Source organism: Anopheles aquasalis, chromosome 3 (genome assembly GCF_943734665.1).
Source record: "Anopheles aquasalis chromosome 3, idAnoAquaMG_Q_19, whole genome shotgun sequence".
NCBI lineage: Eukaryota > Metazoa > Arthropoda > Insecta > Diptera > Culicidae > Anopheles > Anopheles aquasalis.
Window position 1 is genome coordinate 44834064 of NC_064878.1, and position 12500 is coordinate 44846563.

Here is a 12500-nt window from a genome sequence, read left to right on the forward strand (position 1 = left end):
AGCCGAGGGCCAAGGGTCCGGAAGGGGTCCCAACGGTTGCACTGCTTGTCACCGCGTTCCGGAGCAGTGTTAGCAGAAGCAGACCAGCTGGCAGCTGTTCACTGCACACGACGACGATGCTGCACAGGCAGCTCAGCACGACTGCTGCCCCGATACCGGATGTGGTCCACCGGTCACTGGCCAGGAGGGCCGCTCGGGCACCGGAGCTGGCCGTTGGATTTTTGTGCGGCACCTGCATCGCTTCCGGTTTTTCGCCTGAAAAATACAGAGAGACAGACAGAGAGAGAGAGAGTGAGACATTCGTAGCATTATATGCGTTGCAGCATCCGTTGGTTGTCGGCTTTTTGGAGCTTTATCTGGTCAGCGATGCGAGCCAGCGAGATTTCGGGGTTTACTGAGCGGTGCGGTGCCTGTCTGGTGGTCTAATGCCTTCGTTTCGTTCTGTTCCGTTCCGTTCCGCGAATCGCGCATTGCAGCGTGAAGCAATGGCACCGCCACCACAATCCCATCAAATGATCATGCAGCTGATGATGGTGATGATGATGATGATAGCGATGGCGGTGGGTGGCCCGTTTCGTCAACGCAACCACCAAGCGCCATCATCCGCGTTTGGTGGCGGTGATTTAGTGTGATGACGATGAAAACACAACGCAGAGTGAGCGATGCTGGCCGCTCCAGACGATGCTCGGGTGCGGCCCCAAAATCGGCCTTCCGGTGATCCGGCTTTGGTCGAGCAGCAAATGTGCTGTGGTTTCCGCGAAATCCCTCCGATGTGTGGCCGAAAAAAAGTGAAGCTGAAACCCTGAACCCACCGGTGACTTCATGCGCTTCGATGGTAAATAGTGAAACGAGTGCACCAGTGCGCAGTGAGTACGGTTTGGGTACGGAGCGCTGACTAGCGGCCACAAATGCTCTTTGGAGCTGCGTATCGGATGTGGTGGAATGCTTTGCTGGTGGGACTCGCTGGTGGGACAGTATTACTGGAAGGCGATGCTCTACGAGCGCTTGTTCTTATGGCCGCCGTTTTCATTTGTTGATTAGGTTTTCGTGTTTTCTCTTGGAACTAATATTGAAAAAAAAAACAAGATAGATGCAGCTGCGGTTGTGTACTTTGAGCTGGACCCGATCTCAAAAAATACACGCGGCTAGTTTATAAATTAAAAAGGGAAAACTAGACTGATCATTTTGATGAGTGATGTTTAGTATCTTTCCCCCTTTTCGTCGAAAGAACCGTACTAAGACACGATATTGAGAATTCCAACCTTCATCAAATAAAATAAAATACGAAGTAAATGAAAGATCCAACGAGCTAGATACACAAACTAACACAGTGTCAGGAATGGCGACACCCGGAATCCCGTCACGAATCCCGAATGCTACAGCATCCAAGGACAAAAGATTACCCGAATTGATTCTTAAAAACCATGCGCTAGGAAATTATTCTCCGAAACGACGAAATGTCCAAGAAGCGAAAGAGAATGTGTAGTTAGGAACCCATAAGGCAGATCAACGTTAACTGAAAGCAGATTCTGTCATGATCTCAGTAACAGGAATTACTTAATGCTTTATTTCGCCTGGATTTGGGGAACAAATCCAATGAAGATTGGAAGGTTTTTGATTAATTTCCGGAGAACAGATTGTGGGAATGGCCGTACTGAACTTCAATGGTATACAATTCCTGGAAGGAGTCTCATGGTTCTTAAAGCAATATACAGAGTATTCTCACTAATGATATTACATGACGTTTATCTGAACAGCGTTTCTGGGGCAGAAACAGTGTATCAATAATTAATGAAAAAAAATACTTTGTTTATTTTTGCGATCGTATGTCAATAGTAAAACTGTTTCTTACAATCGAAAGCCGTTCAAAACAGATGTCTCATTAACACTACTGGCTCGTTGAAGATTTTAAAAACAAAGTTTCCATCAGTCCCTTATGTTGATTAACCTTACTGAGCGTTTGTTTTTTGCAGTTTTTTTTCGATTATGTTACATGCGCTATGCTTTTACCGTGCATGCTTCAAATATTCGATGTCTGTTGGTGAAAATTGGGGGGGGGGGGGGGGTAAACAACACACCTTTGTCACATCGTTGTTGGAACATTGGAACAAAGCAAATGTCACCTGAGTATGAGCGAACCGACCGATGAAAGATGATGGTTCGTTGTCGTTATTTTAACACCAACAGTGGCAGCTGATTGTGACACAAAAGCACGGCTGTTAATGTGCGCCAAATAATGGCCTTCATTAATCCTTCGAATCCACGAATAGGCGGACCCAAAACCGAGGTGGGGGGAAGGCCTACGCGGTTGCTTTTGCAACACAAAGAAGGTCTTTAGAAATGTCCCTTCTCACGCCCAACAAAAAAAAAAGGCCCCCGGTTTTGTGGTCGGTGCAGCCACGAAAGGCGAATGACGCACCGCAAGATAAGCTTTTCACACTTTTCAGCGGAAAACAATCGAATCAACCGACCTTGCCTCCCGTGCCACCACCCAAGCGGTGGAGTGGGGCTTAATGTACGTTTCTCGAACCTTCACTTCATCATTCATCATTCGAGAAAGGTATGCCAACAAAGAGTGGGTGAGAGAGTGGTAGAGGAAAAAAGTGGAGAAAAAAATACAAACCCACTACTCCCAACACCGCAACCACCCAAACACATACAACGGGTGTGTCCTGTCGAAAGGTCTCCCGTTCGGTTTTTCGGTACATTCATCAACCAGCCCAGTGGACCTTCCGGAGACGATTGTTTACCTTTTTACGGCCACTCCTTCTCGTGTTGCCGCCGGCTGGCTGGTTGTTTCCGGTCCACCTTTTTCGGCTTTTCCGCTTTTCCGCTTTTCTGTCAAAGCATCGGAGGGCGGGAGCCGGGGGCAAATCCATGGGGCTGTGACCTCGGGCGACATCCGAGGTGGTCAGCAAAGGTGTGAAACACCGTTTGGCTAACCGCTACAACCAGTCACCCCTGTGTACGGGCCATTCGCTGAACCCGGCCGCTGATCTCATGCTGATGAAGATTGATTTCTTTGGCGTGGCGTCAATGTTTGTGTGTCGATCGGTCACAACTTTGCGACATTGGTTGGCCAGTCGAAGGTCAGCAAAACCAGAGACCGACCGACGATAACACCCGACGCAACATCAGTACATTAACAACGGAAGTAGTAAACCATCTCCCTCCACAAATCAACCCCCCCGAAGTTAGCTTTGATTGATTTTTGTTTTGTTTTTCTCGATTTCTATCAGGTATAGGCCATGTGGGGGGTGGGTAAGGTGCGTCCGTGCTGTAAACATGTCATCGCCAAAATGAAGAAATACCTACCCTTCTTTATCCTCCCCTCCCGAGGAACACATACTTGCGCAAGCAAATGCCAGCGCACATACACGGCATAATATTGCTCGCAAAAGATTTGGCAAGGTGTTGACCTGTCGTTTTCCGGGTGGATGTTAGGGTTTTTGGGGTTGAGCAAAGAAGGGTTCTTCAAATTTCCATTTTTTTTTCGTCTGCTTTTGCTTTTCCACCCGCTCGGTGTATGGCCATAAACTGGCCAACCCTTTTTGTGGCGATGGTAGCGAATATTGACGAAGGTAAAGCTGGTGACTCGGTATCCCCTTATCCAACCACCTCTTCCCCTTTCCCCATCGTTGTTTCGCACACCGCGGGGAACCATAAGTTGACCGAATGTGACCAAAAGGCGAAAGGTGTATCTTGTGTTGGGATGTTCCTGGGTTTTTTTTAGCGTAGGGCTGAAGTAATAACCTAGCTGACTGTTTGGTTGGTTGGTTGGTTTGTGCGTAGCGTAGCGTTCTTCCCGGTGGTGAAACATTTACATAAAAAGGTTCAACTTATGGAGGTTCAACCCGAAGGAACAACACACTTGGACCCAGGCCCAGGTCAACCATTCGTTCCCCTTTTGCTAGTAACGGGACAACCTCAGCGCAGCGTCACTGGCGACGAAAGCGAATAAAAAGCAATTTAATCCATCCCCAGAGGGAATGTATGACAGAGTAATAACGAGCCGTGAGTGTTTGTTCGAGAAAGTGCGCGATGATACGCAACCGCAATAGTGTCTCAGGAAACCGCTCCTCAACCACCAGCCCACTACCGCGTTTCGAAGACGCATCGCTTCGTCTCTTGCGCGTGGCATTTAACTACAGGAATCACACATGCTCACGGTGTCCCCTGTGTCCTTAAAAAACGAACAAGATACCGGAAAATAGATACTTCCCTGCAGCATGATCTACGAGCAGAACGATCTGGGGGAGAGCACTGGAATGCCTAGCGGTCGCCCAAGTAAGTCCCACGGGACCCTTTTCGGAAACATTCTTTTGCTTTGCTTGCTACTGGTACTTATCACGGTGCGATGATCCCGAGCTTCTTCCTCAGCAAGATACGAGCACATTGAACGCAGAGAAAAAAGTTTTCTCCACCATAACATTTTGCCCACTGGCACTCGCGCCACGTTAGTATCGTAGTTTCTTTTTTTATTACATTTCACCCTCGCTCTCTCTCTAAATCGCGTACCATTTATGTGCACGATTGCGTTGCCTCACATGCGCTGCTTTTAAGAGGCACCGAGGGGGTAGGTGCCTGTTCCTCGGAAAAGTTTGCTTCACATTCACAGCCCCCGTGGGCAAATTCCGGGTTTCACTGTCCAAAGCATCACAGTAGACGGTGTAGCTGGGCGTCCATTTTGTGGGCAACACTATTTTTGAATTCGTTCAGCGTGAACACATGCAGGGTGCGCACGGAAAATGCGAATGGGCCAAGGGGTGAAAAACTGAAATTCCATCCACCACGGCCTTCGCAGGGGCGGAGGACTCGGAAGTAATTAAATAAACTTGGCCAACTTCCTGGCAAGCGGCGGTGAGAAAGTAAATCAATTATGACAAAACTATCCTCCCGGTCCACACACATACCAGGAGAAGAAGAGCTTTCCTGTGGGTGTGTGGGAGGTTGCGGTTCCGAATGACGAGCCAAATCGAGTTGTTGGTTTGCGCCGATGCGCCGAGTAACTGACAGCAGAAACCCCGCAGAGAGGAAGATAGAGAGAGAGAGAGTGAGAGAGAGAGAGAGAGAGAGAGAGAGAGAGAGAGAAAAGTAGAATCCAATGGTTCCGGTTTTTGGTGGAATGGAATCGTAAAATAACTCCAACTCCTTTGTATGTGTGCTTGTATGTGTGCTTGCGAGGGAGGACGCGAGGCTTTCAAACTTTCGGACGCTAAACTTTCCATAAATTATGAGCTACCAAGAGGACGCAAAGGCCGTCAAGATCATCTTGTGCGTTCTCGCGACCAGCACGTTTTCAGTCCAGTTCCCGCGTGTGTTGGTGAGTGTGGATGTTACACAATAGTTTTCCCAAGCACGTCCGGCAAATTTTGCAGCCCAAAAGATAACTTCCGGTTGCGGGGGGGGGGGGGTGGGGGGGGAGGCCTGCAAACCCTGAACTACCCGGGAATGCAGGTTACGTGCCCGCTCGAGTGCCCCCCACCACCATATCCGAACACCGGCGACCAGATCCGCTTCACGTCTTTTCGACGTGACTTTGGTCGCAGTTACAGGCATTGGTTGGCCTTCTTTTATTTTTATTTTTTTACTTTAAAACTGATCCGCGATCTTTCTTCTAGCTTACCGCGACCGGGACAAAAAACGACGGTTACTGGAATCGCGCAACCCGCTCCAGCACGGCCACCACGCTTGACCGGACACGTCCGTGGCACACAAGTTGGTTGGCGATTTTGTTGCCCCGTGGCACTCCAATTTATTGCATTGCAACCACCCTCCTCCGCGGAGTGGTGTTTGTTTCCGGCGATAAAACTTATTCTTCGGAAATAATGGTGGACTGTTCAAGGCTGGCCAGCTCCTGGCGCCATTTTTAAACAACCTTTTTGTCCACCCAGCGCCACCATTACGCAGCTAGTTATCCGGCTCGAATGAGCCGGTTAGAAACCGGTTTGTGCTCGTGAGATGGTGTCATGACATAAACATTAGACACCAGAGCGACCCGGGGACACACGGCTCAGGTCGGTTAGGTGATTCGCACGTACATTCTAAGGCGCACTCCCCGAACGGGAACCATAGGTGTTGGTGGCGCTCTGCTAATGGTGTGCTGTCTAGGCAAAGATCTATGACGCATTTTCGCCATTTTGCCATACGGCCAGCTTTACAACGGTTTACATTAAGCAGGATTAATGTTACGCGTCATGCGATCGCTGGTACATACATAAACAACGGAAAGGCACAACACAATAGCCGCCATGGTGCGCCATGGTTTTTCCCGAGAATCGCTCGTGCAGAATGTTTAAAGGAAAACAATGATGGCAGATGGCATGTTTAGATGTGTGGAGACAGTTACACGAAGCGTTGTCCTACCGGATCGTTGCAAAACATGTCGCTGGGTCCCAACATCCATTTCATTTCAGTGTTGCCTTAGTTACGATTCTAAGGGAGCACATGGGGTTTGAAAAAATAGAAATGCAAAAGTCCTGAACGACAGCGTACTGTCTGATGCCATCAATGGTCAACCACATGGAAAGAACTGACAAACCGAACGCTACGCGACCATTCCGGACGCTACCGTCCATCCGGAACTGTCCGAAACGAGGCGAAAATCGTTTTTTTCCCTCATCTTCACTGTGGCTCATTCTCGTTTTATTGAATCATGGCCCACTAACGGTTCCCTGTCCCTGTGAGGGGGATCATTCATTCGCAAGCGCAACAAAAAATATCCCGGGAAAAGCATTGGTTGCTCCGTCGCATCGGCCCATTATGAATGCTTAATGCAGTTTCTGCATCACTCATCATTCTGCTGCTGCTGCTGCTGCAGATCAACGACATCGAGGGTACCGGCACCGCGGTGGACCGACGACCTGAATTCGGTGCCGGTGCCGTCCTGCCTCCGGCTGCTGATGACACTTTTCCAAAATGGCGAAATGGTTTTCATAAAATAAATCATCTGCCATCGTACGAGCGCACCACGTCGCCTGGCAGAAGTCCTTTCGTCCCTTCATACCCGACAGCGGCCATTGCACTGTGCCGTTTACATCGGAACGGACGCTCCATTGCTTGGCTCGATGAAGCGCACATTAAGGATGAGGTATGCAAAAGTGTGTGTGCCTGGGTGTGTGGGTAGAAAGCTCGTCTTTTCTTGACGGATGGTGCGGTGCTCTTCTGTGTGGTTAGCCCTTGCTGCTGCTGCTGCTTCAGGTAAAGAAGGTTTGGCCGTAAGTAACTTGCCCAGAGCCCCGATGGGAGCGAGAGTTGGATCAAAGCGCTCGAAAATTGAGCAACGATGTCAGGCCGGGAGTTTATGAAGGCTGCGGTTTGCAAAATGTCAGCCAGGCCACTTTGAAGCTGGCTGTTTTATGATGTGTTTTTTTTACTTCTCTCTCGGCTCCTCCTCCTGAATCCTGAACCTCATCCACAAATTTGCATTCCAATCTTTCGATCGGGGTGAATGTGATGTGAGAGGTCGTTGCAGAAAGGGTAAACTATTTCGCTTTTGAGTTTTCAACCGTTTGGGTGCAGCTGCATTGGCGGTTCTTCTCGGAAGCCCATCGAGAGAGGAGGGGTTAACAAATTTTGTGGTGCACGTTCAGGGCAAACTACGTTAGGGGCGTCAACTCGTGTGCTCTTTAATGGATATGTTTCTACTGGCAGTAAACTTTCTTAAAGTAAATTTATAATGGCCATTTTTTAACTCAGCAAACGTAGCTGTATTTTTTTGTCAATCTTAAAGCTGTAGGACAAGCTATAAAAACGAAGAAGATGGTAATACTAGTAAGATATATAAACATTAATACATAAAAAATAATCATATTTAACATCAATATCAACATTACAAATATCTACAATTGTTTGTTGAATAATTTCCGTAAACATAACTAAAGACTGGCGTCCACGATCCTTAGTGTAGCTTTATATTTCCTCTTCTCAGCGCTGGAACTTAATGTATCATGGATACCTAGAAAAAGCATTCTGAAGGCCTTTGAACTGCTCTGACATTTCCAAACAGTACTCCTATTGCTGAACGAATACATACCATGAGGCGTATGCTTCATAAAACCTGTTCTGCCATTGATACCACGGGTATTGACAACCCACATCACGAAATCTAGGTTTTGTCAATTCATCATTGCATGCGTGGTCTGTTACTCGCTAGGCATCAAAAGGACTGCCATGTCTCCGTGGAAGAAAAATGAATGCGGCGCTTGGTATGTAATTCTTGGAACATGACTGCCGAATAAAACCACGACCAGCAACGTTAACGATGGATTGTTGGAAGTTCAAAAGGGATACGCTAAACAGCCATGCGGCAAACGGCAGCTGCCTTTAGGCCACATGTAATCAGTAGCATGTAGTTGCAATTCTTGGAAGCCAAATCAGGCTGCTCGAACGGTGTTTTCATTTTGGAATTTCTGGGGATTTTTGCGATGAACATTTCTGTTTTTAAATCATTGTGTTTCTACAGCTCTAGTGAAATTCGAAAGTACTTGCCAAACTTCATCGCAAATGATATCTACTCATCGCTTCTCTCATCGAAAAACCAACCAACGTGCAAATATGATTTAGTATATGATATGATGTGCCATTGCATAAACGGTACGCTATCCGACTCCATTCGTTCTGTGGACCGTGCTCTGCCTAGATAGAATCCCAGGATATCAGCAAATATTGAATGAAGAGCCCATCGTCAGAGTTTCGGTTTCCTAATATTTATCTAGGCCAACGTCCTACGGCCACCAGTCCATCAGCTACTTTCCCCTTCCTCATTTTTAGAAAAGCGTAAAAAAACCATTTATCTACCGAAAGCCGTTGCCATTACTGGCCCAGCTCCTACTCACACGGCGTACGGCATTCCAGCGAAATGATGATAAATGCATTAATGAAAATTCATTTCCTTGCATTTCCGCTACTCAACCACCACGAGGAAACACATACGTACATTGGAGGGGGAGGGGGGTGTATGATCCTCCCCACAACATTCTAATGCGGGTGTGAAACCGCCACATTCCACCCAGTCGAGAAACGCCGGGGAAAGTTGAATCCCCTGCAGCAGGGCACCGGATTTGGCCGTCACCCAAAAAACTCCAATCCTGCAACCGAACGAGAACGGCCATAATGTATGCGCGCGCGTATGTGGCGACAGGAAATAACAAAACGAATCATAAAATAAGAGTTAGGGCATCGACCGACATCGGGCCGCACAGCGCACAGCCAATGGACGGTGTAAAATAACTCTCCGAACTCACTTCAACGCCCGGCGTGCACCGGCAAACGAGCACGAGGGCTAGGAGCCACCAGTCTCTAGGCCCTCCACCCCAGCCAGCCAGCCAGCCAGCCAGCAAGCCAGCCCTCCCAGGAACCGGCGAGCGCACCGACAGTATGCCCGAAAGTTATTGCCTTTCGCTTCCGTGAGATGGAAATTTTGGAAATTCCATTTGTTTTTGCGCCACACGCCACCTTCTGATGAACAGCTCGCGGATGTTTCGCGATCGCGATATCTGGGAGTGCCATATCGGATTCCAGCGCAGTTTACGGCAACCAATTATACGGCGTTCTGCGTACCTTCCTTGATTCGTGGCAATTGAACTTTATTTTGAGCTTGAATGGTTGTTACATTCCACGAAGGACCTCGAGCGGGACAGTTTTGCAAATAGTTCCGGTTTCTGCTCATCTAAAGTGACGCTTGTTCTGCGTTGGGGAAAATGGCATGCGATGTACTGGCGACATACAAATCATGTTTTCCAATTTTCTCCAATCGAATACGGCGGAAGTATCATTAACCTACAACCACCACCAACTAAGGCCCTAAAAAGAGAAAGAGCCCTGGTATCCTTTGGTAAGCCTTTTCGATGCACGGACCCCAGGACCATTTCCCTTGCTCACAATTTTCCTCGTGACAGGCACGGGCGGTTTCCCGGACTCCGAAACTTTTCACTTTCCGTAACTCCAGCCACCCAGCGAGATGCTAGGCTGGAAGGAAATTAAATTTTCCCCCCAAAAGCAGCCTTGGCATGGTTTTGCAGACCACATCATCAGCCTTGCAGCCTTTTACATTGCGCGTATGAGAGTGAGTGTGCTTGTGCCTGTGTATGTGTCTGTGAGCAAGAAAATGGTATATTTATCTCACCTCCGCCACCACATGGCCAACGGTGGCAGTTCCAAGAAGGAGCGAAATTGCCTTCCAAAGCTTATAAAACATGGAAAATAGTAAACAAAAACCACGAGCACCATCGGCTGTGATATGTGCATGTGTGTCCCATATGTTAGGCTCATATTTTGAACCGTTTCTCTCTTTCGATCTCACTCTCACGGTTCGTTTCTTTTTTTCGCCAACAAAAAACTTTCAACCGGCCAGCCGAAGTTTCCTGGTGCCCAAGATCGTGGCAACCCTGTCCCCGGAAAAGCGTTCTCTTTTTCCTGTTTGTGCTTGGCCACTACCACCAACACACCTTCATCAATCTTTTTCTCCAGGACTGCGCGCCGCTACCACATCCGCGAGTGAGCGTCGAGCTAGTCGAGAAAAAAAAGGGGTGAACATATGTTATTGCACCGCTCTCATATTTCACAAAGTGTCCGATAATGATGCATTGCAGTGGTGGTCCCCGCCTGCTACGCTGCAAACCCTTCCGAATCTCCTTCTTTGGCCAAAGGCCGAGTGGCGGAGAAATTTATGAATTTTCTTCTCCCGACACCTGCCGCCCAAAAAAAAAACAACCTTTCGGGCGCCCCGAGGCCAGAGCGCTCTCGTTTCGTGTTGCTATTTCGTGTCCGGTTGGGTTGGAGATTCGGCGCCGCTATCGCCATGAGCACTGCAGATCACTTTGCACCAGTGGCTCGGAGACACCAGCGTGTATGTGGGCATCATGGCTGAATGGTTGAAAAATGCATCGCCGTCGCCACCGAAGACCGTGGCCACGATTAGGAACGAAACAGACGAGGGAGTACAGCAAAAAAAAACCGACCACCGTGGAGTGGAGTGTGGACGCTTATGCAAACACAATCCTTCTCCGGAGCATCAGCTGATGGGAACCTACCTTTCAGCACGTGCACGTAGACGCTGGACTGACGGGCGTTGGCCGGTGCGCAGGTGTAGTTGCCACCGTGCCGGGCGGTCGCATTCCGGACCGTCAGGATGCTGGAGGTGAGCTTGCCGCTCGACACGGACACTCCGTCGTCCTGGTCGTAGTTCACCATCCGGTCCTCGTGGTACCTGAGAGAAGAAGAGAGAGAGAGAGAGAGAGAGAGAGAGAGAGAGAGAGAGAGGTGAGAGAAGAGCAAAAATCATAAAACCTTGTGTGCCAGGACAGTGGAACGCGAAAGCACAACATTAGCGCTGGAATAGAATGCTGAAAATTCGTTCTTTTCATCCGTGTTTTTTTTTTAGTTCGGTGGATGCCTTGTTGCCTACTGCTTCCTCTTGCTTCTTCTTCGTCGTCGTCGTCGTTACTTCACTTTATGCTCCCTGGTCTCCCTGGCGTCAGTGTTCGCGTGCTGTCAGCATCTCGTGTCCCCTCGCTTTGCTGAGCATAATAAATGAAGTGGAAGAGATTGAAATTTGATACGCGCTCATAAATCGTAACCAACCAACCAGCCAACCATTTAACCGGCGTCTCGCTCCGTGTCTCCCCACCTTTCCCTTTTCAGCCCTTTAGTCTTCTCCCTCAAACTCGCACACACTCTCCCCCTCTCTCTCTCTCAGTCTCTGTAGCATATGTTGCTGACGACAAACAGCAGGTGGTGGTGAAGGTAGAAGCACTGGGGATTAACTTCGTTTTCAAGCGTGTGGCAAAGGTATGTGTGAGGATTTAGGAAGCTTTCACCGCCATCTTCTTTAAGATTTAATGGCGCCACGGTTAGAAAACCCGTTAGCAAGCGGCTAGAGAAAAATGGACCAACCGGTCAACCGGCGAAGGACGTTATCAACAAATTGAAACAAAATGTTTTTTTTTTCCCACCCGAAAAACCCCGGGAAACGCCACGCCAGTGGTTGTGGCGTGGTGGAATTTATGATGCAGATAAATTTATTTTAATGGAGTTGTAATCGTCCAGCCGGCCATACCGTTACGGCTCCCATTCGTCTCGTCTTCGTTCGAACGAACGCACCGAGGCGTGTGCACGAGTTTCTGTGCCTTCGCATCAGATGACCATCGGAGCGGGCGGCTTGTGATCGGGCCTTAAACAACATAAATCATCTTACGAACGGCCCAATAAACCATCTTTATTTGCTTTCCGAGCCAAAAAGGCTCCCAAAAAGTGAAACGACGGATTGCCCTGGGCCATGGAGGAGGACACTTGGCCACTGTGAGCTGAGTACTGCGAAATGGCTGCACAAGCACATCACGAGATGCTTGAGGGTTGAAGTGATAGTGAAAAAGAGCGTTTTTGTATAGATAAATAAAAAAAGCACCAATTGGGGGACTGCTCTATAGCCTCATTAGATCATTTTTGTGAACTAATAATTCGATGAAACTAGAGAAGATTCAAAAACCGTTCTTGAATGC

General features: G+C 48.5%; 1 protein-coding gene across 1 annotated transcript in view; it reads right to left on the minus strand.

The window, feature by feature from the left end:
• The window catches only part of LOC126577283 (uncharacterized), a 44773-nt gene that overhangs the window by 213 nt on the left and 32060 nt on the right, over positions 1-12500 (minus strand). The window contains exons 6-7 of the mRNA XM_050238786.1: positions 11034-11209; positions 1-255 (exon numbers count right to left, since the gene is read on the minus strand). The exon at positions 1-255 is cut by the window's left edge and continues 213 nt beyond it. Coding sequence (XP_050094743.1) covers positions 1-255; positions 11034-11209 — 431 coding nt within the window. The remainder of the gene's footprint in view (positions 256-11033; positions 11210-12500) is intronic.